Source organism: Daphnia carinata, chromosome 10 (assembly GCF_022539665.2).
Source record: "Daphnia carinata strain CSIRO-1 chromosome 10, CSIRO_AGI_Dcar_HiC_V3, whole genome shotgun sequence".
Taxonomy (NCBI): Eukaryota; Metazoa; Arthropoda; class Branchiopoda; order Diplostraca; family Daphniidae; genus Daphnia; species Daphnia carinata.
In genome coordinates this window covers 1,519,204-1,544,601 of record NC_081340.1, presented here as the reverse complement: position 1 = coordinate 1,544,601, position 25,398 = coordinate 1,519,204, and the positions used below count along the sequence as shown (strand labels likewise).

General features: G+C 42.5%; 3 protein-coding genes across 5 annotated transcripts; 1 reads left to right on the top strand and 2 right to left on the bottom strand.

The window, feature by feature from the left end:
* Window positions 1–752: 752 nt before the first annotated feature.
* Window positions 753–4,157, bottom strand: LOC130697627 (vacuolar protein sorting-associated protein 51 homolog). 2 transcript variants are annotated; one of them, XM_057520547.2, is made up of 13 exons: window positions 3,845–4,157; window positions 3,541–3,777; window positions 3,350–3,469; window positions 3,153–3,293; window positions 2,749–3,017; window positions 2,638–2,687; window positions 2,209–2,534; window positions 1,901–2,125; window positions 1,688–1,837; window positions 1,415–1,596; window positions 1,173–1,341; window positions 996–1,108; window positions 753–933 (listed from the first exon to the last, which is right to left on the bottom strand). In XM_057520547.2, the coding sequence occupies exons 1-13, from the start codon at window positions 3,995–3,997 to the stop codon at window positions 828–830; spliced, it is 2,241 nt and encodes a 746-aa protein (XP_057376530.1). In that variant the 5' UTR covers window positions 3,998–4,157; the 3' UTR covers window positions 753–827. The 2 variants fall into 2 exon arrangements, with proteins under 2 accessions (XP_057376530.1, XP_057376528.1); XM_057520545.2 differs by having other exon boundaries at window positions 1,173–1,344; window positions 3,845–4,155.
* A 193-nt stretch (window positions 4,158–4,350) lies between these two features.
* On the top strand, window positions 4,351–9,089 carry LOC130697580 (cap-specific mRNA (nucleoside-2'-O-)-methyltransferase 1-like). 2 transcript variants are annotated; one of them, XM_057520504.2, is made up of 19 exons: window positions 4,351–4,536; window positions 4,610–4,687; window positions 4,858–5,180; window positions 5,245–5,400; window positions 5,463–5,630; window positions 5,721–5,888; window positions 5,951–6,143; window positions 6,217–6,332; window positions 6,400–6,496; window positions 6,552–6,684; window positions 6,762–6,946; window positions 7,002–7,143; window positions 7,219–7,265; window positions 7,340–7,468; window positions 7,586–7,805; window positions 8,107–8,223; window positions 8,283–8,401; window positions 8,517–8,625; window positions 8,833–9,089. In XM_057520504.2, the coding sequence occupies exons 2-19, from the start codon at window positions 4,654–4,656 to the stop codon at window positions 8,957–8,959; spliced, it is 2,583 nt and encodes an 860-aa protein (XP_057376487.1). In that variant the 5' UTR covers window positions 4,351–4,536; window positions 4,610–4,653; the 3' UTR covers window positions 8,960–9,089. The 2 variants fall into 2 exon arrangements, with proteins under 2 accessions (XP_057376487.1, XP_059353351.1); XM_059497368.1 differs by having other exon boundaries at window positions 4,351–4,687.
* An 18-nt stretch (window positions 9,090–9,107) lies between these two features.
* LOC130702152 (uncharacterized) lies at window positions 9,108–25,353 on the bottom strand. The gene is made up of 9 exons (XM_059497294.1): window positions 25,252–25,353; window positions 23,073–23,672; window positions 22,168–23,012; window positions 19,324–22,065; window positions 18,379–19,291; window positions 18,218–18,307; window positions 17,495–18,156; window positions 14,184–17,435; window positions 9,108–14,129 (listed from the first exon to the last, which is right to left on the bottom strand). Exons 2-9 carry the CDS (start codon window positions 23,653–23,655, stop codon window positions 9,489–9,491), a joined length of 13,728 nt encoding a protein of 4,575 aa, XP_059353277.1. The 5' UTR covers window positions 23,656–23,672; window positions 25,252–25,353; the 3' UTR covers window positions 9,108–9,488.
* Window positions 25,354–25,398: the final 45 nt, after the last annotated feature.

Genomic DNA, 25,398 nt, shown 5'->3' with positions numbered 1-25,398 from the left:
TCCGCGATCGCGTAACATATCGTAATGGTATTATACCACTAGCATATTACGAATATCACTAAATGTGGACGGGAAATCCTCACGTACTGTAATCCTCGGATATTCTAGCATACATCTCTTTACCTAGACCGCCTGGAAGTTTAAGTTCTTTGTTCCTTAATACATGACGATGCAAAACAGTGGGACATTACTGGTATTCAAGCGGATCAATGAATGAAGCCTGAAATTAAGGTACTTTACGTGTCAGATTTTTTCATCAGCCTTACCTCTAGTTTTCATTGGCCTTTAGTAACAAGGAATGATGGAAACCAATCCAACTTTAGCCACTAACACTTCCGGCCAGTTCAAATGTGCTTCATCATCCTTTCCTATACATATTGCTTATTGTCCTATTAAACATCGCTTACAATGTTACCATTTTTCAACGGTAACGGTGTGCACTAAACTGTAGAATTCAAACAGTTATATTTTGTTCAATTTGTTAAAATTATTTGGCCAATCCGGCCAAATGTGCTTCATCATCCATTCCTTTACATATTGCTTATTGTCCTATTAGACACCGTTTACAATGTTACCGTTTTTCTCTCCTGTACTTTCGTGGTTTTGTGTAAAGCCGAGGTCATTTCAAAATGATCTGATTGTCGATTAAATAATAAAGTTAATCATACAGCAAGTCTGGGCCGAATCCTCGCACAATAGATCAGATTCATAGCTTAAATTATGAAAGCCCCAAACTAAAAAAAATTGGAAAATTAGGTTCCATGGAATTATATTAATAATAAGCAAAATAATGAAAAAAAAATGATATTGCGAATAACTGATGGCTTTCAGCGTTCGCAGATCAACTCCACAACACCTGGTTCCATTAAAACCGGTTCCAGGCAACGCTGGACTGCACTCGACAAAATTTCATCAAGTAAGCTGTGAACCAAACTGTAGAATTCAAACGGTTATTATATTTTGTTCAACTTGTTGACATTAGTGTAGCTAAATACTTTTCGTCAAAGGTGAATCGCCATAAGAAAAGCTGCAGATAGTAGCAGTCTACTTGAATTTGCTGAATACCGTACTTCCCAAATGTCTTTAGACGTACGCATTCCAAAAAACCCTAGAGTTGAAAATTGACATGCATTACAAATAATCCAACATGATAACTAACTGGAAATTACAACCTTGAGGCAGATTTTAATAATAGCCATGACGATAGATCCTTTGTTAGGCTCAACGTTCCCGGAGAGATCAATGCGTTCAGAAAATAGTTTTTGAATGTTATTCAGCAAGGAAGAATCCAATTGCGATGGACCCAAAGATGACCACGATGATTTTTGTTGCATTCTCGAGCTGCTGTTGTTATTCAAACAATGAAAAAGAATGGGTTTATAGGTAAAAGGATTTTACGGGTAATGCTATAAACCTATGATGAGTTCGACGGGAAGAATCAGAGCTCCTATCCTTCCTCGAACCTTCTTCATACAGTTGAGCTGCATGGGAGTCAACTCGACTAATCTCTTCCAGTACACGTTTTATAACGGGGCGAACACTTCGAGGTTCAGAAGTGGTTAACCAATCCCGAGAATCCATCGATTTGCGAATCATCTAAAAATGTTATGGGAAATGAATTTTTTTAAATTACATACTGATACTAATTGCTGAACATCATAATCAATGAACACATTCAAACGCTAACCTGGACAAGAACATGACTTTCACTTTGAACATATCTCTGTAAAAGGGCTTGAGAAGCTTGCTTAAAGTCGGCAGTGACGGCTGATATTGGGGTGAGGTTGTCGCCTTGAAAACCGGCTGGAATGTCAAATTGTTCTTCTATTAAAGACAACTGCAAATCCGGGAATCGAAATTAGCCTTCTACACGCGCAAACGATTTTTTTGTTTCAGTTACCAAGGATTGCGCCAAATTTTGATTAAAGTCAATTGCCACCCTTGACAGGACAAGAATCAGGGTAGGAGATGCGTTATCTTTTCCAGTGACGTTACAAAGGTTTGATAGCATTAGTGACAATTTTTTCAGCGACAATATGAAAACGCCTTCGCGAACATGGCGTCGACCGAAAGTCTGACGGAACTGATAGTCCTGGGAAAACGTTACGTGATTCCCTACAAAAGCCTAGTTTAAAAAAAAAAGAAAACAAAAAAAAATCTAATTATTTGCAAGCCCTACACCATATAACAAGATCAAATAGAAAATACCGTTAATGCAACCAGCGTACGATGAATGTGTTCGATAAGTGCTCCCTCGATGAATTTGACCGATCCGTGGGGCTGATTATCGTTGTTCCAGGAGTCACGCCAACCTTGCAATTCTTCAGTCCACTTTATTGTAAGATTCTCTGCTGCTCGGTTGGAAATTATTTGGGCAACATCCGTTATAAGAATGGAGCTCCACTGCTTATCCGACATCAGTAATCGCTGAACGGCCAGTAGACGGCGATGAAATTTATCCAAAGCCGCAACTAGGGACAAGCAGCAACCCTCGTTCATCTCTGATCCGATCATTTCCACAACTTTTGTTTTCACTATCCGAAAAGGCATTGAAAGCAAAACAAAAAAAGTACAGTTAAGAAACGTAAAAATGGACAAATTGTTTTTTTTTCGAGGCGTGAATTTATGGATGCCTACCAACTGGACAAAGTCGGTTAATAATATCCACAGCCATGTCGATCAGCCCTCTGTTAATGCAACACACGCTTATGAAAACGCATATACGTGAAACTGGAAAGCTATACATACCCGTTATCTTTCGTGGAAGCCAATGGAAAAATGTTGTTAAAAGTTGCAATGGTTAGGGCAGCATTATTTAAGGCTGTGTTGCAGCATTTTTCAATAAAACCAAGAACGGCTTCGCCATTGTTTTCACTAGAAGTATACGTGGAAAGATCATCCAAATCTTTTTCCAGCCTCCCTTTATTTATTACAATGAATTCTCGGGCAAGGCTAGTGGAGGATTCACCTAATTTGCCCAATAGTGATGCAGATTCTTCCAGTTCATGGGAAGTTACCTAAAAATGATACACGACAAAAAATACATACTAAAAAAATGTGAATAAAAACAAAAGAACACTGATTTTATATATCTTGACTATTTGAATCTATGTCTGCTATGCATGTCATCTTCAAACTATTGTGCCACATACTTCAGCTCTGACGAATTGGTCTTTCAGACACTTCCGCAATGTGGTAACAATTTCTTGGCAATCTGATTGTATTCCGCTGAAAGACGGATGATCACCAAAATCTTTGAGAACTTGCTCAGACTTGGCATAGTACTTTACAGCCTAGAAAAAAATAAAAAGGTAGAAAACAGATGATAGAAAATATTAACAAAACATACCAGTGAATAGTTCTTTTCTTCAACAGAAGATTTTAATTTGGTGGGAAGATCAAATAAAAATTGCAAATTTTTAAGCAATTCATGGATATTTGATAGTTTTGTTATTTGCTGACGCCGATCCTAAAAGATATAAAAACAGAAACCATATTCTAGGAGCAGAATGGTTAATATAGAAAATGTGAAAAATTTACCTGCAAATTTGAAGATATATTGTTTGCAAAAGTTGCAATATGAGACATGTCTTGAACTAGCTTTTCCATTTCATCTTCCATGGTTTTGAAATCACTTTTCATTTGTCGAATAGTGTCGGTGGCAAGAATGAATTTGTTGTAATTTTCATAAACTAGAGTTTGCATTTCAGAATCAAGTGATTGTATCTCACGAACTAATTCCCTTTCCTTATCTATGAGTTGTTTCAAACTTGTTTCCTAGTAATACAAATTAGAACATGATTACAAATTTTTTTAGTTTTGTAGGTTTAACAATGGCATTTACTTGAACAAGTTTGTCTACGTAGGCATCTGCATTAAAGTGCTTTCCATCCACATCAAATAGGTTTTCAACATCCTTTTCTTCTGTGATGCCATAATATTGAGAAAGAAGATTGTTTCTCTTCCTCTTATCATTCTCGGTAGCTTCTTTACTCATTTTCCGTTTTTATCGAAGTTTCAATCTCAAAACATTGCTCACTTATAGCTACAATGTAGGTCAGCTTTACTTTTCTTTGATTTTGACGTTTCGAGCAGCAAGCATGCTTCCTGTCCAGGAGCTACAGGCTTACTAGGAAGTCGGGACCAGGAAGTCATAAAACAACGTATATTCGTTGACAAAATCGACGAAACTAACCAAAACAATCAAAATGGCTCAGCTGATTGGTGCATTGGATTCGTCTGTGAACTACAGGATCTCTGTGCATGCCCTCTATAGGTATTTTTAAGCACTTCTCTGCTGCTACAAATGCATCGAAAAAGCATGAAACAGCAAAACAGATTAGATAACTGATACGAAATAGCAGAATGTTTCGGATAACGTTAGTGTGGCATAAGTAGTGCCGCCGGTGTTTGTTTTCGTTTATCTCATCGAATTTTGTTTCCTTGAAAAATATTACTCGCGAAATATTTATTTGTACTTTTCGCTCTTCAATGGTGTATACTGATACTTCCTACATGCCTCTGATTTAATTTCGGGTAAATTGAATTGCATTGTTTTGATCAGAATCATAACATGGATAGTATTTCAACCCTTTCGAATATTTCTTAGTATCGACGACACATAAACCTTGTCTACCTCAAGTCTCATTTAAAATGGCTTCAAGGGGAAAAGTAACTTCATTGAGTGGTTAGTAATAAAATTCCAATTTTATACTTGCACTGAAGAAAGGTGATCATAAATGCAGTCAAATGCATGTAATTTCACTGAATAAAACAGTGGTTCTAGTTGGTGGAAAAACAGAGATCAAGGGTTTTTTATAACAATTTACTTTACTTTATTTCCAATCCCTTTTCTAGATTCCAGTTCAGATGAGGAGAGCTTTTCCCACAAAAATTATGAGCCTCCTTTGAAAAAACGAAACACACAGTATTACAACAATGTAGATAATACTAGCTCAAGGAATGATGTAAATTACAGTGAATTATCTGAACGAAGCACTGTGATTGTCAGCCCATCCAAAAGTAATAGTGATGGAGCATACACATTCAATGCAGCAAGCAGTAGTCAAGATTCAGAATCAAGTGAAGATGAGCCTGTCATGCCATCTGTACATCGAGAATTTATTAAACCAAAATCTAATGCAGCCCCAGTCATAAATCAAAAAGCTACTGCAATGATGGTTAGTTCATTAATCATAATCTACCTCAATCTAAATTAATCTATATTTTCTCAAATGTTAAAAGGCAAAAATGGGTTGGTCCAAAGGAACAGGACTTGGTAAGAAATCTCAAGGCATGACACAGCCAATTGAGGTTTCCAAACAACGAGGAAGAAGAGGATTGGGTCTGGAAATCAAAGGATTAGAAGCTGAAGACGTCGAGTGGGACACAAGTCGAGAGGTTGGCCGAGCCTGGCTAAAGTTATATGCATCTTTTAACCTCTCATTATGCTCCTATCCTAGACTGTTGAAGTAGAAGAAACCGTTACCTGGCTTCCGTCGGATTCCATTCCTGCTCCTACTTTGCCCGAGTTGAAGACTTGGGTCAAAGAAGGACCCAAAAAATTAACCATCGATGATGAAACAACTTTTTGCGCCGCCAATGTTTTGCAACAAGTTCTTCAGTGTAAAGTAATTCATTTCATTGTAGATTAACCAAAATCAAACTTGTTTTAATTAATTGTCTTCTTCGTTTTATATTCTTTCATAAACTTTTTAAAGTCAATATTTGATGTGCTGGAAGAAGAAGAACTCAGAAAAGCACGCTCCCGCTCCAACCCGTTCGAAACAATTCGAGGAGCGTTTTTTCTTAACAGAGCAGCCATGAAGATGGCTAATTTAGACGCAGTTTTTGGTTTCATGTTTACCGATCCTAAAAATGAAGATGGTGTAAGTCCCTTACCAATAATGCCAATTTACTGAATCTTTATTTTTGTTCAAATTTGTTCTAGACTCCTTTTCTTGCTGCGAATGAGCTACTTTATTTTGCTGATGTTTGTGCTGGCCCTGGTGGCTTTTCGGAATACGTGTTGTGGAGGAAAAAATGGGAGTCGAAAGGCTTTGGTTTTACCCTAAAGAAATCAAACGATTTCAAGTTGGAAGATTTCCATGCTGCCCCATGCGAATGTTTTGAACCTCATTACGGTAGAAAGCATTATTATCTGCATGTTCCACATTCCTGAATCCCCTGACCCTTAACGTGTGATTGTTATTTTAGGCGCTGGGGGAGTTGATGGAGACGGAGATGTGTATATTCCTAAAAACATCAGGGAATTTCAACGTTTTGTTATTACTCAGACCGGCAAAGGTGTACATTTTATGATGGCTGATGGAGTAGGGTTTCTTTTTTTGTGACTCTTATGTTTTAAAATCTTATGCTATATTACATTCAATGTTTTAGGGATTTTCAGTTGAAGGTCAGGAAAATCTACAAGAAATACTTTCCAAAAGACTATACCTTTGCCAGTTCCTCGTAGCGTTGTGTATAGTTCGAACAGGTAATTCGTTACAACATTTTTTTAAGCTGTCCTTTTAAAAATGTCCTGTTTACAGGCGGGCATTTTGTTTGCAAGTTGTTCGACTTATTCACACCATTTAGTGTGGGTTTAGTATACTTGATGCATCGCTCCTTCAAACACATTTCCATTCATAAACCTAATACTTCTCGTCCGGCGAATTCAGAAAGGTATTTTGTTATTTTGTTGAATATGCAATCGTTTTCCGAGTCGAAATTAAAAATGCGCTTTTTAAAATTCACAATAGGTATATAATCTGTAAATGGAAACGAGACGATACTCAAGATGTCGAGACTTATCTGTACGAAATAAATCGTCGTCTTGAACAGTTGGGCAGTACCAATACAGACGTCACTGATATCGTACCGTTGGAATTATTGACCTCCCATGAACAGTTTTATAATTACCTCGTTGAGTCCAATAATAATTTGGGTTTGCTCCTTTATATACATTTCGACTAAATATAAATTAAAGTTGTTTCTCTCAGGAATGAGGCAAGTCATAAACCTCGCCAAAATTGCAGCGTTTTGTAAAGATGTTACGCTGCGAGAGGATCGACAGTATGAGCTGAGAAAACAATCGTTAGAATTTTGGAAAATTCCAGACAAGACTCGAATGGCACCGTCGAGGTTATTTCCTTTTTTTGAATTTCTTGTGGCCAAGCAAAATTAAAACGGTCATACATGTGTATTTCTTTACTTTAGGATGACCCCGGCTGAAAAATGTAAAGAGCTTTTACTAAGCAATTCCGGTAAGTAATCACTTTGGTTTTCAGAACCCAAAATGTGTACAAATGACCTTAAAATGACCTGCTTATTTGTAAAGGCGTACTAGACCAGAAAGCAACTCCAATGGACATTTCTGTTTTTCGGGAAGCCGTAAAATCTGTGTATGATTGGAGGTGCGTCGTTATCGGATCGGAAAAAGATAATCCTATGCAAACCTTTTATCTTGGTCAGTATGACATTTGTGCAATCCAATATTACAGACTCCCATTTCCCAGATGCGAGAAGTGTCGCTAGAAAAATAAATATAAGTAAGTAAATAACACTTTTGTATGGTCGTTTACAGGATTAGGCCGTACCAACGTTTTCCGCTGGGATATAGACAAAAGTCGATGGCAGAAGCTGATTGAACATGTGGAACTGGCACGCGATACATTAATCTATGGAGAATTGATCCAAGAACTGCGAGGAGAAGGCAGATCTCAAAAGCGTTCTCTTGCCCTCCATGTCATAGATGCAGTTTTTTTAGGCGGGGTGGATGTCAGTCAATTTCACATGAAAGAAAGGTTAGACTAAAGAAGAAAGATACCCCAATATTGTTGGCAGAACACCTGTGGAAAGCCGCCCCCTAAAATCTTTTTCATTTCAATCTGTGTTTAAAAAACACTATTCGAAAACCAGGCCCATTGTGCTGGTTTGCAAGGCATCTTGGGTTAAATACTAACGTTAGTCTTTCCCAGAAATGTCTTATAGGCCATCACAGTAGCTCTGATAATGGGCCTGGTGTTATTTAAGTTTTATTTGATTTTTTAAATCTGTTTTATTTATCTCGTTGCCTAATATTTAAATATTTATTTTAAATCTTAGAAGTGAAAAAATTCGGCAATATTGCAAGGCTTTGAGTAAGGCTAGTCGGACGGATCTAGTCATTGTCCGAGCGAAGGAGAACTTTAAACTGGAAGATGTTGATCAAATTTTCCATCGGTATGATATTCCATGTTTACATTTTCAAAAACACTTATGTTTGCAATTTTCTTGACCAGGCTACTTCCGCGAATAATTAAAAATTCTGGATGCCAAGAACGTCTCGTTTTTTGTCTGGAAGAGGACGAACAAAGGGCATACATCCCGTCCGGACTATTGTTGTACAAAGCCACAAAGCGTTAGTATTTTATTTTCTATTATTACTCCTTGGTTGTATCGTCCATCGTAACTTAAGAACATCATTACTGAAGACTGTAACAATTTATGTGTGATAAACTGTATCTCTGGCTTAGATCCGTGGATGTTAGCGCTTAGTAAGAGCTCTGGAAGAAAGTACTGGTACCATGTGATGACGCGAGCCTCTGTGTACGAGTGCCCACTAGATTCCATCGCCAATTCCATGTAAGTAACTTTTCTCTTTTTATTTGGCACGTATTGGCAATGAAATTTTGTAGTTGGGAATAAAAGACATGGTTGTACGTCGTGAGTTCAGCTCTTATCAACCATAAAAATCGTAGAGGAGTTTAAGTGTTGCATACGTCCATACTTTGTTGCGGCCAGCCTACCAAACAAACCTAATGTTATTTTTTTTTTCTTATATATCCACAGTGAATGTCACAACAGCCGGATCGCGTGGTGGTGGAAAAACGGCCTTCAAGGACCTCAACAGAGTTCGTTTGATCAAGTCACTAAAGACGATTTTATTTCTATGATTCACTCAATGGTTGGCAAATGAGTGCCTCATTCATAATCAGGATTGTGTATGCCATACGATAATTCAGAAATATTGATGATTTGATGTTTCAATTTAAACGTGTAAAAATGTGTGGTCTTTTGATGCTAATGAACAAGACAGATAAAGAAAGGTCATGATTATAGCAGATACCCTGTGACTGGTTTTCAAAAATAACTCGGAAATTAGCTTAGTGATTTTATTGAAATGGCAAAAACAAACGCGGATAATAAGGCACACAGATTTGACATTTGAAAGGTTAATTAAGCCAATGTTGGATACTGGGATTGATATAGTATACATTTTAGTAAAAAAAAAAGCTATAAAAAGTTATTGCAAGAAAATGTAAAAGAAACAAAGCTAGAGTCTTCAACATAGCAATCGACATATCAATAGACTTGACCAGTATGCTTTCACTAGATTCTTGCATCTGCAAAAAGCTTGCAGATGCCAAAAGCAATGATTATCGTAGCGGGCACAAGTAAGAACTTTCATAGCGAAGAATGTCAATAGCATGATCGATCGAAAAACTTTATTTTTTTCTATTGTGTGGATGATGGCTGTGAAGGTCAGCAGACTCAGTATAATGTTGGCGCTTTTCTCCTGGGTTTCTTTTCTTGTAGTCGATAGGCACGTTGGAAATACCTTCATTCTTCAGATGGCTTGATTTGTGTTCTAAAAAATGTTTCTTGAAAGTATCACCACCGACAGTCACAGTTCCGCTTTTGCCTGGTTGACACGGGATAAGACCACTGCGGTAAAAGTTGTTTGGATCGTTTTTGAGATGGAAATCCAGTTCAATACAACTGATTCCATGAATAACCTTCTTCTCACTTGTAAGCATATTTTCCAAGTCTTTAACACTGTTTTCGTAATGAATTTGCAATTGTACGGCGATTGGAACATTATCTTTCATGTGAGCCTGGCAGAATGCTTCGAGTCCTTTCTCGTGAAAACGCATGTAAATCTGATTCGTCATGCTGGGTAAACTAACGAGGTTTTCTTCCTTGTATTCGCCGCCTAGACATCTAGCAATGAGGTGACTGACGTTCTCGCCGTCAAAACCTGTCTTCACTATTTCTCTTACTTTTGGATCCGAGCCCGATACCGTCTCAACATCTGCTGTAGTAATAATAGCGTTCGCAGTTACCTTTCTGCCGAGCTCATCGCGTTTTACTTTGAAATCGGAACACTTAGCATAGGCACCGGTGTGCAATCGGCTATATTTTTCGTTTACGCCGATTTCGTACATGATCCGAACTCGTTCATTGCACCTCGCTTCGTCCTTTAGCTCGCTGATCAATTCAACTGAAGATGTGTTCAGAGCCTTTGCCGCCGCGTGATAGAGACATCCGTTGAGAGACTCTCCAGGACCAGGGACGTGTTTGTAGGTCGTCCCATCCGACATGATCAGCTCCAGATGCTTTGTGCCTTCCTCATTTTGCGTCACCTTCATCACGATCTTTTTTTTACCCGGTTCACCGTTCGGATGGTAAGAAAACGTTCCTGATCCATCAGAATAATCGCCTGTTTCATCGACTAGCTCGAACGAACACCCGTATCGGTCGGCCAGCAGCTGTTTCTCCACCGGGCCGGCCATCTCTTCGCCGATCTTTTCGATTCTTTCTTCGTAAGCCAGACCAACTTGTTCCTCATTTTCCAATTGACTGGCTTCGTCCCTCAGTTGATCAGCACCTGGTGGCAATTTGATGAGCCCCATAGCTTGGATCTTTTCAGTTGCCTTTTCTCGAATTGTCTTTTCGAGCTTGGCTTGAAGCGCCGGCTGTGCCCAAGCAGACTGGATCTCATCGAGGCTCTTCTTCATGATCAAATCTTGAATTTTATTCGACATTTCCGTTTTAAAACCATCAAATTCGCGCACTTGCGCTTCGGTTAAATCCACCATCGGCTGCTTTTTGTTGTCCGTGTTTTGTTTGCTGTTCAGTCGCCGGAGCTCTTGCTGTAGTTGCTCGTTGACGTCCTTGACGAGACACGCTGGTTCAGCCGCAAGTTTTACAACACTTTGCATTTGATTGACGGTTTTGATTATCTTTTGACTCTCCTTCGCGATACGTCCTACGCTATCGGTGATTTTGACTGTTGATTTTAGCACTTTTCCAAGAGTACCGGCGTGCACTGATTCTGTAATTCCATGAAGTCCAGAAGATGCTTTGTAAATGTTACGGTGATTCTGTTGACCGTTGATGAATCCCTCCGTGGAATTGCTGAAAGCACCGAGCATCTCCCCACGAATGTCAAGAGCTCTATCTTTGATTCGAGAGAACACATCGATGGCAGAAGGAGCGTCAGGGTTACATGCTCGGTCGATTGCGTCCTGTACCGATTTGCGCACCTCACCCAAAGAGCGACCAAAGCGCCGCGCTTCGTTTAAAATGTCGTTCATTAACGCTCTCAGCCTTTCAAAAGCTGGGCGGCAAACGGGGTTTTCGAATAGGTAGGATTTTACGCGTGATAATACCTTTTCTAATATGAACTTTTTCGCCCAGTTGAGGAACTTTTGTACTATCTGTCCGACCACACTGGAGAGTAGAGCCTCAGCGCACTTGGCTAGCACCTGTTTACCCAGCTGCCACCATCCCTTTAATGTGCCATTGAAACGGCCCAAAAGCTTCGCTGCTCCCATCAAGCTCTGCCCTCCTTTCGCAATAAGCCCAGCGGCCCCAATCCCGGCCGTTAGCGCCATTATTGCCAATCCTTTGAGTTTACCCTTGGCGTACGTGGACCACGAGAACGACCCGGGGTTCTTGAAACTCTGGAAGGCGAACATCAAATCGTTGATGCCCTCGGCTGCCAATCCGGCGCTGAAGAACGGGAAGGCAACCGCTCCAACGAGCTGGGCCACTCCGAGCAAAGCTACTACCAAAGTCCTCCAGTCGAATGGGATGTGCTCTTCAAAACGGCCAACACGATCAAAGTACTGAGCGTCGAACTGTTGCAACTCGTCAGCAGGGTTCACTGAAGTCGGTGGTAGGTTGTCGTACAAGTAGGTGAATGAAGATTTCATTTGGGCGAACATCTTCAATTGACCAAGGTGCTCTCTTACCGCCATCATCAAACGTTCAGCCAGGAGATCCCGTCGTTTTCCGTTGTCTTTTTCTTTCTCTTTGTACAAAGTCGTTGCCAAATCGTCGAAACCTTTTTGAGATTTGAAGGAATTCTTCATCCGCTCTAAATCAGAATCGATATCTTCTTTTGAGCGATTTGCTGATGGGAATGGAAACATGATAGCGGGCTGCTTTAAGATACCAATGTCGATAAAGTAATTTTTAAACTGATCAGCCAATTTCGTTTTGCGACCATCAAAATCGGGTTGCTCAACTCTTTGACCCTCTTGGTACGCCGTTGAAGGGAACCAGGCGGCCAATACGTCGGCGCATGAAACAAGCGGTACTCCTGGCACGAGATAGGCTTCAACATTTTCTTGTACTGAAGGGATGTTCTTTAATATTCTGTGAACGGGTCGGTCAGATTTGAGTAGCAACTTGTTGTCAATCAGCAGATCTTTAATGGTGCTTAGTTTAATGGACTGTCCAAGGGGGTCGTCATTCGTGATGCCTAACGTCGAAGAGACTTCGTCAAAATCCTCGTCGTCATGGAACGCTAGCCAGCCAGGAAGGATTCGCTTGTACTCGACGAATTTTTCGAGTAGCTTTGGCTCCAGCGAGTTGTCTGCTTTGATGGTGTAAGAACTGGCCGACCGGCCCTTGTCGATGTAACCGTTTTCGATTAGCTGATTCCACAGGCATTTTTCGCTTTCGGCGATCTTCGTTTCCAAACTTGATAGCAACCAAGTTGCACTTGATACACCCGACCTTTTTTGCACTCTGGCAGCAAACCACTCGACTAGCTCTGTTTGGCAGTGGCTCAAAAACGTTGGCCACTTAACGGCTGATCCACTGATTTGCAGTTCTTTTGTTTTTGCTTCGTTGATTATTTTCATCTTTCTCGAGTAGCGCAAGGGTTTGTGATAGTTGCAGTTTCTGGCTAGAAAATCAATTACTTTGTTCAACGGTTCGTCATTCTTTTCTTCCGAGTGGAACTGACTGGACAGAGAGTCTGTTAAAGGTACCCCGAGCAATGAACTGACGGAGGATAAGTGCACTTGAAGCAAGCGGATTAGATTGCTAGTTTGCTCTTCAAACGAAAAGTGCTCGACAGGATCGGGACCGGAACTCGTCTTCTGCCGGACGGTGTTAACGACCTGGTTGAGCCCGAAGAGAATGTCGATCCTAGAATTGATCATTTTCTTTGCTTTAACGAGAAGTTTCTTTGCCTCCCTCTTCTTGTAGTAGCCTGCTTTGTCCAACAGCATCAGCCGAACGTTTTCTAGGAGAGCGTTTTCGCAGAACTGAGGCTCTTCGGTGGCGATCTTCTTAAAGCAATTTATTGCTCTCTCCGGGTAGTTTTTGTAAACCTTCGGATGGTTTTCGTAAAAACGAGCTACGCACATTAGCTCGCTGGGGGTCTGCGCCAGAGTTTCTAGGCTCGACCAGCGGGTGTTGCGTACACTCGAGATGAAGCTTTCGAAGGCCTCGTTGAGACTCTCGAACAGCAGCCGATCACTATGAGCACGCTCTATCAGTGTTTCATTGTCGTCGAGCCACAGGGCCCATCGGTTGTTCAAACAGTTTATCTTGATATCTGTCTCCTCAGTTTGGCTCGTTACAACAGTTTCATCAGGTGTGCTACAATCTCTCAACGGCTTGATGCACTCACGATAGAAACGCTCAAAAAGGGATTCTTCGAGTTTGATTTTTGGAACTGCTTTGAGGTGCAGATCTTCCAGCCGGGATCGCTCCTCGTCGTCGCGGGCGATCTTAAATGCGCACAGCTCAGCGTAGGGGTCGGTTGATTCTGGTTTGTCGGGCACTTGAGCAGATCCCTTTTGAATCACGAATTGGTAGCTGCCGGGCTGTCCAGCTCGAGCTGTCCGTCCTTGAGCTTGAGCTTCAACTCGAGCATTAGGTGGAACGTAGCTGATGATGACGTGAAGTCCGCCATTTTCCTCCAATTGTTTGCTCAGCTTGAAGTCTGTTCCTCTGCCTGCAAGGTTTGTGGCAACAATCACTTGTCCCGGGCCGACTTCGTCTTCGTGTTGCATTTTCAGGAAATCCTTGTCAAAAGCGCTGGTGTACATATTAACTTTGTATTCCTATACCAAAAAAAATGTAATTATTTGAATGCAACCTATAATGTTTTTACCTGCCTTTGGCTGCGAGGTTTTCGAGAGCGCAGCGTGAATGCGTTCAGCTGAAACAATGTTTTCGCAGATGATAAGGGCAGCACGAGGTTCTGGGGGCTTGGTCACCTCTTCAACAGCCTTCTTCATATTTTGGAGCCACTCCTCTTCATTGCTTGCAACGAGCGGACCGTGGTGGATGCAGAAGCGCTGCTTATACCTGGGCATCCGGAAGAAATCTACGCCGAAAACGTCGCGCAAAAGATCGCATTCGGCTGCCGAGCCTAATGTCCCGGTTACTCCGTAAAACCGGCCTTTGAATTCGGTGAAGTAGCCTATGTTCGACATGAAAACTGCTTTCAAGGCGGTGGGGGTCCATTTGAGGCCGTGCTTCAACTGAAGAGCGGGATGAAGACCGTCCGACCACTCCATCTGGATTTGCTCAACGCCCGTTTCTTTGTCCATGATGATCACCTGTCTTCCTTTCCCATCACCGATGTCATCGATCTTGTACGAGTCTTTCACGTTCAAAAGGTATGCGGCTCTCAATGCGCTTCTGATCCAAGTCGGCAAATGATGTTTGACGTATCCTTTTAGACAATTGGGCACGGCGATGTCTGAATCGTTGATCCTTGGCTCGATGAACCTTTGAACTTCAGCAACGATGTCTCTCGATTCGGCCAAATCCTGCACGTCGGGCGCGTTAACTGTTCCAGCTATTTCGACAAAGAGTTGGCGCAAGTGATACATTTCTGGGATGTTGTGCGATAGGTACAACACGCTTTCGCCTTTGTCCAAGAGCATGGAATCTACTTCATCAACTATAATAGCGCCAGGTTCTCTGCCTCGTGTTATTTTCTTGTTGAAAAAGCGAGTGAGAAGAATGTCTCGCATGAAACTGGGTAAATCACCGTAAATTACGTCTGAGTTGTAGCGCTCTTTGCGGAGTTTGTCGTCTTTTGAACAGGCCAAGTCGCAATTGTTGCTCAAGCTCACCCCGAACTGGTCATAAAGGTACTGGATTTCGTTGACGCTCGCTTCAGCCAGCACCGACGAGCTCGTGATCACGTTGACATGCCTATAGCTGTTCCAATGACGCAGGACGTGATAAATGGCGAGCAGAGCTGTTATCAAAGTTTTTCCTTCGCCTGTTGAGATCTGAGCCATTCGTTTGATTTTTTTGCTCCCGCTATCCTCGCCCGTCACAAACAGTATAACAGCCAACATCTGGACGTCTCGTGGTTTGTAACCTTTCTTCAGCTCCACTGCTCGAGAAGCTACTGCAAGAAATTCATGCACTTGCAATGGTTTGCCTTCGGAACCCTTCTTCTCTTTCGCTGCCCACTGTGTGATCTTCTTCTCGTCCCAGGTGCTGTACGCGATTTTGTAGCTATCGTTGGCTCGCTGAACAAAGTCCTGAATTTCTGCTCGTTTTGCCGCATCGTTCATCATCAGCTTCGAGTCGGGATCGTTGCTCAGGATTGTAAGAATATCGTTGATAGTCAGCTCCTTGTTTTGCGTTGATTTCGCCTTGTTTTCGATGTCAATCACCGATGCCCAAAGCGCGTTTTCATCTTCTGTGACGTCCGAAGAAGCCAGCTTAATGCATTGTTCCCTAATCCAGGGAAAACGAATCAAGTTATCGGCAATTTTTTCGAGCAACGATGTGAAAGACAAGTTGTTCCGCTGGCAGCGCTGTGCGCGATCCAACAGACGATCTGCGCGCTCCTGTCCAAGTTCGATATCGAAAATGCTCAACACCTTCTGCGTACGAAGAAATCCAAGTCCTTCAGAAGCCCACTTGGAAGCGAAACGCGCTAAACGACAGGCTTTTGGCCACTCTTTCAAAACAGCGTTCACGAATCTAGCAACCAATTGTTTCTCTTCAAAAATATTTGAATTGAGCTCCGAGATTTCGTTCAGCCCGGAGGCCACGCTCCGGACTATATAAACCAAATCGGCTGTTCGAGCTGTTTCCGATTCCGCTAAAATTTTTTCTCGTAAGCAACGAATTAGTACACTACCAGTTTCACTTGTAATCCGCATTAAAAACGCGACGAGGTCCCTGACGATCGCATCGGCGTCTTCTGCTTCGCCCAATCCCAGACGAAAGGTCGAATTTTTTACGGTGTAAACGGCAAGGAAACGAGTCCAATAATGCGGTCGGCATGTCGTTGTGATAAGACGGCATAGTTCCAAGTTAGAATTGGCGGCATCGTCAAGGAAGTTTGACACTTGATTCAGTGTAAGCCCTGAATCCGATGGATACGAGTTCAACGAAACGATGAAAACGTCATTAAACCAGACAACCCAATCTCTCAATGTTCCTTCCGCTTTCTTTTTAGATAAAAATGTCTTTGCAATACGCCAGAGTTGAGCTTCATCGGTCATCTTTTTTTCGAAATCTGCCTCTTGATTCAGGCTTATCCCGGCGAAGCTGGGCAGGAAACAGCGCACAAAAGACTCGAGAGCTCGTTTGATTGCAAAATTTTGCAGAGAGTTCAGATAGCACGATGGGTACTCGCTTTTCAGGATGTGCAGGACTGCCTCGTCGTTGTCAATTAGATTAACGAAAGACCTCTCTTCTTCTGTGAAAACATCATAGCCAACTACAACGGATAATTCCTGGTATGACTTGTTCAAAAGCGAATTCAATTCGGCGAGTAGCTTCTCCGTCCACTCAACGTGCCGCAATGAAATTAAACGCTTGACGAAAGTTTTACGACGTCGGGTTTCTGAGTTCGTGTCTCCTTTGAAAGCTGTCGAGATAACTGCTTTAAACTTTGTGTTGCTGTAGTTCCAAAGATTACACTGGCGGAGCAGATGGTCTATTACAGTGTTTTCGGGCCAGGAACTGGACTTTGATGATCCGAGACGAACGATCGCATCCAGAACCTTTTGGCGAGCCATAACTTGGCTGACGGTCCATCTGTGTGAATCGGAGGAGCTAGTCGCATTTGCGAATCGCATGACGTCTGTTGTAAGACTTACGGCTTCGTTGAACGCCAGATTCATCATGTTCAAATCGACGGAGTCAGCTGATTTATTAGTGGTCTTGAGTAGATTTTCAACGTAGTAAGCCCGGCAATAATCGAGAACATGTTGCTGTATAGAGAGCAACATCTCGCATGCTTCTTCAAAGTTTTCGTTTTCGCATTTCCCGGCGATCAATTTTAAATAATGGCTCCACAATTTCGCTTGTTCCCACGTTGCAAGATGCCATTCACTTTTTAACAGATCGCCGATTAAGAGGGCGATTGATGTGTACAGCCACGTGTTCTAGAAGACGAAACAAAAATTTAGTCTGAGCTCAAATTTAACTGGATATCAAAACAAACCTGTTCAAACGCCCGTTTCAAAGTGAGACCAAAAAGGCCGCTCAGATTTTTCTCACGGAGATCCTGCTGTTTAATGTCAACAACTCTAAGGATGGCTTCAAACAAGCGAATTTTCCGTTCGATTGATAGACCACTAGGACAAAGAGAGAAGTAGATGGGAGACGTTCTCTCGACGAATCGACAAAAATCTATTTCGGAACGCGGATCCGAAAAGATCTTGGAAAGCTCGCCAATGAGTTCGAGATCTTTGTTGTGGAACGTCCGGATCTCACCAATGTGATTTGAAATCTCATCGTAAACTGTTCGCCTGGAATCTTCAAGGTCTTCACTATTTATCGAGAATGCGTCGGCTAGAGAATTCAATAGGCGGTCGTGAGTTTGGACGACTTCTTGACCGCCCCCGTATCGTGGGATTTTCGACTTAGTTTTCCAATTGTAGAATATGTTCTTCAGGCTGCATACCTTGTCGTACGTGTCTGATACTTGCTTTGTTTTGGTGGCATCAATCTCCGTGATATTCAGCAGTAAACGGATAGCGTCCATGATATTAAACAACTCGCCCAAAGAATTTCCATTTTGAAATAAGGAGCTATTGGGCGTCACTTCATTACATCCAGTAACGAGATGTTGAACACGATCCACTAGTGAAATGATTTCACAACCTGAAAGATAATTCATTTTCGTTTAAAATTACACGTTAATCACGACTAATCCTTTTCTTACCATGATCGCAGGATGGTGGATTCGCTGTTTTCCGATAAGCATCCTCCAGTGTTGGAATTGCCTTTTGCACGACATCTAACAGCTTCTTTACTGAACAGTTTAAAAAAATGATGTATTAGCTAGTTAAATTAGAACTGGGTAGAACTTGGAAAGCTGGTCACCTGCTACTTTCAATTTGCTTCGAACTTCACGCAAAACATCTTTTAATTGGGAGATTTTGTCCAGTTGCTCCCACGCTTTACCGGCTTCAAAAGGCTCCAAAGTGCTAGTGTAGAGCCCATATTTGCGAAGGATCAATGCAAGAGACCCGTTTTCGTTTTTTGTGTCTTGAAATTTTTTCAACACACACGCAGACAACCTATCGACTTTTGCTCGTTCATCTGCAACTCTGTTCAAGAGGTATTGCATCCAGTTCGATCTGAATGTCGACTGGCTATATTGCAAATCATAACTTGAATCCTGGATGATCCTTGGGAAGTCTTTTTGGATAGCGCAACACAACTTGGTAACTTGTTTATCATCAAACGAAATACGATGAGTTGATAGACGGCAGTTCAATTCAACCAGTTTTTTCACTGTTCGAGTATCTAACTTCTCAACGATGTTCACGACTATTGCCTCCTCCGATTCTTTACTTGAACCAGAAAAGAATCCATCAAATGGTTCCACTGAGCTTGCCTTGTTGCTGATCCATTTGAATACTGACGCTTCGTTTTCTTTCTCGTTTCCAAGAGCATCTTTCAACTGTTCCAGGACACATGATTTCTCTTCGAAGCTCGTTTGGCTCAATGGCATTCTGGTAGCCCGTTCAACATCTTCCAGCTTGCGCTTTAGTCTTTCTGTGTTAAACATCTCTCTTTCGGTCAAGAGCCGTCTCACTTCTTTCCAACCAGGATCCAAAATATTTTTTTGAAACGATTCCTCAAGAAGTGAAATTATCGCGTTTTGATTTTTTATTTTTGAGTTGCGTATCCCTTGTCTTACTGCATCCATTTCAGTGGCCTCAAGTAGGAATGCGTTTATAAGGAAAACAATCTTCCATACCTCACTCACTTGGATGTTGGAAAAGTCGTCAACTTTCAAAATGTCTGTGTTGTATCGAGTTTTCTTCGGACGAAACGCCTGACAGCTTGGTAGATTGTTGTGGCAGCTTTGACTTTGGAGAGTTCGTCATGAAGTTCGTCGAAGAAAGATGAATAAAAAGGTGTTAGATCGCCATCACTCATTTGGGCGGTTTCTTTAATATTGAGGAGCAGCGAATGCAAATCGGACACTTGAAAAAGCAGATCAGCACACCTGAACGCAGTTTTGCGATCGTCTCCAAATAAATTGGCAATTTCTCTCGTCACTTGGCCGAGCATTCGGTAGTGGATAGCGACAGCGAGCCGCAGTTGGGCGTCGTTCGGCGAAATTCGCAGCTCAAGGCGGCCGAGCAACTCCTTTAACTTGTTATACGGTAAGTTACGCACACCAAACTCGAACAAAGTGCCAATTACATCCTCTTCATGTGTTTCGATTGGAACTAGTAAGGCGCGCAAGATTTCAATGAGGTTCCCATTAGTTTTCCTGTCTAAAAGTTTGATCATCAGTCCTTGGTTTATTTCGAGGAATTCGAGACCGGCGATCAGGTCTTGAGCTGAATTGGAGTACTTTTCTATTAGCTTTCCAATGAATAACCATTCTCGGTTGCAATCTTGGCGATTTGGTCCCAACTTCAAATAAAACATTTGAGTAGCATTCATTAACTTTAAACGATGCTGGATACTTAACGAGCTCCCGTCAGACAATAATAAATTATCGAGTATTTGAGTTGATTCTGCTGGGTTTGACTCATTTCGAAAACCTGCCCGCAAAGTTAATAGGTTGACGTTAATTGACGTCTGTTTTTGTTGAAGACCCAGCTGATGGTCGTTCTCAAACTGCAAGTTTGCTTGTCTCGTCACATTCTGACGAACAACAACCTGATGAACGATGTGTTGCTCTAACATTTCTTGAATCTTGACTTTCACTCGTTGGCGTGTAGTTTCGTTTACGGCGATTTCCTGGTTTGCCAGCTCGATTTCTTGTTGAACGCTCGAGATCCTTTTTTTCTGTGAATCGAGTGCGGCAGTGCACCGAGAAAGAGTTTGGCTTTCGCGTTGTATTTTCTCCTGGTTCATACGTTGAGCTGCAATCACCTGTTCCATTTCCGTCTGATTTGATTGAGTGTTGCTGGAACGCTCCCGTTGCCGAAGCGAACCCGAGTTGCGCGTCCGGCTATTTTCATTCTGTCGCTGATTGGCCCTCTCTCCTTCTCTCCCTCGTTTTCCATCAGAAGCCCATTTAGGATCCGAGTTCCCACGGCGCTCGTAGCCGATACAACTGTCTGAGCCGATCAATCCACTGCACCACTGCTTCACGAAATCGTCTCTGGAACCCAAATGCTTTTTCCAGTCACCAGTAAAAAAAGCCCAAGGGTTTGGATCGTCCGCTTCGAAGTAGTAAACAGCATCCTTGCCGTGCCGGCCACCTCTCCCACAGTCTCCGCCTTTACCGGGTGTTCCTTGTTTTCCTGTGGCTCCTTTAGAATCCATTTTTTCAATTCTAGACAGCGCACTGGTTTTAGCGGTGATTGTTATTTCACCTCCCTGTCCTCCTATCCCCCTGCATCCTGCTTTTCCGCCCGAACCGCCTGCCTGGCCGTTTGATCCTGAGCTGCCACTGTGTATTTTTATTGGTGAAAGGTCACGAAATCGTCCAAATGAAAAAGTGTCACTCTTTTCCTCTTCCTCCGATGTAAACGAGCCGTTTGCGCCGTCTTCTCCGTTATTTCCATTCTTTCCATCTCCACCGCTCTGGCCGTCTGATCCATTTCCACCTTTAGCAACCAGTTTCAACATGTCATGATTCTCGATTGAGAGGCAGTCGATGGTTATGTTTCCAGCGTCCTGGCCGTCTTCGCCATCAAGACCATCACTTCCGTCCACTCCGCCGCCTTTCCCATCGTTAGCTTTTTCCAAATCGTGCGGTTTGCCATCCATACCGGACGTGTTTATCACCCTTTTCATTCGACTCTCGGAACTGACTACGCTAACTAATGGAGCCACAATCGTAAAACTGACGCCGGGCGTGACCCAGTCCGAGTCGATGTAAAGAACTCTTTCGGCTTCGATCGTTACTTCTTGACATCTTCCTCCAGAGAGAACACCCTTCTGTTTGAGCAGAGTCACGACTTGGCTCAAAACTAGGGCTGGTCCCTCGACGCGCCACTTGCGATCGTTGACCCAACTATCAGAGGGTTTTTTACCGACGACTTCATTCAAAGCCGAACGTAACTGCCCCAAAATCTTGTCGGCTCCTCTTTTTTTCACATAGTTTTTAAGGTGTTGCGACGATGCGCTGGTCCGCTGGACAGCTTTGGATAATGTTTCAGCAAGCTCAAGGCCATTTTCCAGTTGAAAAAACTTGTGGCCGCTTCCTTCGAGTACGAGTTGGTAATCTGGAACGTAGTCGACGCTTCCAATATCAACAATCAGCTGATTACAGGCGAGTACTTCCAATTTCTCTTGCAGCATCTTATTCTCCATTTGTTTTTGTGCCATCCGCTTCCCGGCAGATTCAATTTCATGCTGCAACTGTTCCACCTTTTCTTTGGCCATGTCGATCTTGGACCGTCCTCTCCTGCGGCCCATCTCAATCTTCCTGTTTCTCATGGCAAATTCCAGATCCACTTGTCTGGCGATTGCCTCAAGTATGAAGTTCCACAGCTCCTTGCACCAGCTCGTCGCTATATCGTGATCCAAAGTCTTGAGACACTCTTCCATGCAGGCGAAAACAGCCCGTAATTCTGGGCAGTTTCTCCAACACACCTTCAGAAACGTAACAAAGAGATTGGTTAGAGAAATCGCAAGCCAGAGTGTTAACAGAAGAGATACAGCAAATCTTTTATTTTTGTACGTTAGCTGACTTACCTTTATGTAATCGTTTCTGAGGCAATCTGAACGAAGCGATTCTTTGTTCGAGCCCCATCGTGCAAACACTTGTTGAATTGAGAACAATGAGTAGTCTTGCGTCTCTTTAAGGTATTCGTTCAAGTCGTCGAATGATTTTTCAACTTCGGAAGAGCTCGAACATGAGAGGAACCTTTTCTTCAAAAACTGAATGAAGCTGCGTTCAAAACGGTTGATCAGATCGTTCCAGTAAAGGCTGGCACTTGCTTTTTCATTCTGATACATGGAAACTAGAGGCGCCAATGCCTCGAAGACCTTCTCTGATTCGTCAAACCATACGTAAAAGGGTGTCGAATCTTCTTTTAAAGCGTTAACAAATTTGAATTCTTTGTCTTCATACACGACATAGCATGTCGAATGTGAACCAAAGACGACAACGGCAAACTTTTGAGTAGAAGTTTCGTCAATTAAAATGCTTACCTTGCAACATTCAAACCGTTTCCAAAGTTGTTGGATAATCCATTTGATACTCTCCTTCAAACTCTCATTCGATTTTAACCCAAACGTTTCAGCAGAGTCTTCGATTTTGGCGCGGAAAGCGTTCCAGCCCGACTCAGAAATATGTTTCAATGAGCGAACAGCAACGTGTGGATAATCCAAGCTGGCTAAACAATAGTTGCCTGAAGAGTGCTGAATCAAGCACAGCACGAATGATTCGACTAGTGGCAAGCTCTGTTCGTTATTTTTCGTCAATCTGATGCAATGCTTGTCCAAATGCTTCAGTAGTTTGCCTCTATTGTTGACCGTTTCATTGGCGATATAAAACCGTTGCTCCTGCATCGTGATAATCATTCGCACTGTATACCCTGTGGCAAAAACTGTAATAAGAAAACGAGTTCATTATTTTAATGCAGTAGAATGCCCACCTGGTGGACTTCTGTTTCGTTTCTGAGTTGATTCGTCATTATCATACTTCTTCGAGTAAATGGACTGAAACACTTGACGTTCGTTATCGTACCATATGTAATACCACTCGGCATTTGTTTCTTCTGGTTCTTCATCTAGAAGCTGTTTACATTGGTCTTCTTTGTAAAGATAGTTTGTAGGTTGGGCAAGTAGGCCGTAACATCTGACTACCATGATTGGTGTACGGTACTCTGATTTGAACAACTTCATATCTTTGCAGAGGTATTTAATTAGGCTTGCAATAGCATCGACGGGATCATCCTCGTTAAACATTACGCCGAGAAGTTGAATCGTTTCATCGAAAGGCGCCAAAAGAGCTTCTTTCAAATGAGACGTCCCATAGCATTTTTCCGAGTGTTGTATCAAGCAAAGGGCGAACGAATCAGAATTAGTGGAACCCGGCGCCTGGTTCGACGTTATAGAAAACCCTTTTTTCTCAAGATATTCTCTGACGCGTATGCTTTGGCTCAGGTTGGTGCGTTCGTTATCATGTACCACCCGTAACACCGTATCAATAACATTTTTTTCGTAGGCCTTATCCATGACGTCCAAGTCGAAATCTATAAGAAAATAAAAAAATCGATAATATCTGTGAAAAAAAGAAAGCAAAACATAGAAAAGAAATCTCGTTTACAAATGTATAAATCACTAGCAAATGGAGATTTTAATATCGATATCTCTATTAGAGACTGTTTGAAAGCAGTAAGCAGTTTTGAATTCTTAAAACTAAAAAATTTGCTCTATCATGACAATAAACAGAGTAATAGAGCCATTGTTGTTCCACTAATGAACGTGACTCGTAAGCGAAGGGTAAAATATTGTCGCGGGTGAAAAGGGAAGAGTGGCTATCTCTTCGCAGAGATGAGTCATCCGCTCCTTGAACCACGCTGCAACCGGGGAAAAGTAGCCATGGCACATTTTACTTCTTCCCGCTACGAAGCCCGCTGTTATTGCCCGTCGACCCTCTCTCTGCCCGTCGGCCGGCTCGTTGCCCGTCGGTCCCCTCTCTGCCCGTCGGCCCCTTCTCTGCTCGTCGATCCACTCGCTGCCCGTCGATCCACTCGCTGCCCGTCGATCCACTCGCTGCCCGTCGATCCACTCGCTGCCCGTCGACCCCCTCCCTGCCCGTTGACCCACTTGCTGCCCGTCGGCCCACTCGCTGCCCGCCAAAACGACCGATATAGTTGCATATTCACCTTTTCATTTGCTTTTGCCTGTCTTTCCCTCACAGTCTCAGCCCAGAAAACGCACGCTGTAGTTGCCCGTCTTTTCTCGAATAGTCTCTTCCCGCCAACCCCCTTTTCCCACCAAAAAAACGCTGTGGTTACCCGCCTTCCACCGTACAATCTCTGCCCCGCCGGCTTACCTACTGTAGCGCCCACCCGTTTTAAGCCAAGCCCATAGACTGAAAAATAGCCTAAATCCGCAATTCCACCGGCAGTTTAGTTTTCCAAATCCCCATCCCACCAATTCACTATAGCAGGCGGCCGCCAGCCAATCACATCCCGCAAATTCACTACAGCCAGCGGCGGTTTCCAGCCAATCACAACAAATACATAATGTGACGGACACAGGCTCCCCGTCTTTTCCTGGATTTTTTATATAGTATAGATTTTACACATTTTTACCTAATTAAAAACTACGTTTAAAGTTATGCTCTATATATTGAAACTGTAATCTTAAGTCAAATCATGAAAAATACCAGGAACAGTAACCTCAGCAAACAGCCCGAGTTACTCGTGTTAAGCTCTAGTGATGGAGACACTCGTGGCGCTGATTTCTCCTCTCGATGACTATCAGCTGTTAAACGGAGGAAACGCGATGATCCGTGAAATATGTAGCTTCGCCATTTTTTCCACGAAACGACACGCTGTCCCGCAAATGATATATAAAACTTTTCAACGTATAATTAGTAGTGCCACGGGACGCTAATTACTAGCTTAGCTATCTAGTATCAAAAACTATATGGCCATTTAAAAGATATAAGTTGAAAATGTTATCAACCCAGGAAAAGGGAGTGGCGCGAAAGGTTTATAGACTCCCTCGGCAAAAAAAAGGAAGAATTATTTTGGGATTGAAACACTTTATGACTGTACTAAAATGCCAAAGAAAATTCCCACAAATTCAGTATCAAATTACCTGAGAGCTTGCTGATAGCCTTTGTTAAACTTAATTACGTTCTAATGAGTCACGAAATTCCAGGCTCGTGGTAAGCACACTCCCGGCCGACGTGCAAAACACTCGTCAACATACTGAATGGCACGTTGTCGCCTTGTTCGTAGGAGA

Coding starts and splice junctions, on each gene's coding strand:
- LOC130697627 (XM_057520545.2), bottom strand. CDS start 3,997: ATGAGTAAAGAAGCTACCGAGAATGATAAGAGGAAGAGAAACAATCTT. Junction 2,688..2,748: donor GCTTCCACGAAAGATAACGG/GTATGTATAGCT, acceptor TTGCATTAACAG/AGGGCTGATCGACATGGCTG. Junction 1,109..1,172: donor TTATTAAAATCTGCCTCAAG/GTTGTAATTTCC, acceptor TTTCAACTCTAG/GGTTTTTTGGAATGCGTACG.
- LOC130697580 (XM_057520504.2), top strand. CDS start 4,654: ATGGCTTCAAGGGGAAAAGTAACTTCATTGAGTG. Junction 5,631..5,720: donor AACAAGTTCTTCAGTGTAAA/GTAATTCATTTC, acceptor AACTTTTTAAAG/TCAATATTTGATGTGCTGGA. Junction 5,889..5,950: donor ATCCTAAAAATGAAGATGGT/GTAAGTCCCTTA, acceptor AATTTGTTCTAG/ACTCCTTTTCTTGCTGCGAA.
- LOC130702152 (XM_059497294.1), bottom strand. CDS start 23,655: ATGGATAAGGCCTACGAAAAAAATGTTATTGATACGGTGTTACGGGTG. Junction 18,308..18,378: donor AAGCAAATTGAAAGTAGCAG/GTGACCAGCTTT, acceptor TAAACTGTTCAG/TAAAGAAGCTGTTAGATGTC. Junction 17,436..17,494: donor TGAAACGGGCGTTTGAACAG/GTTTGTTTTGAT, acceptor TTCGTCTTCTAG/AACACGTGGCTGTACACATC.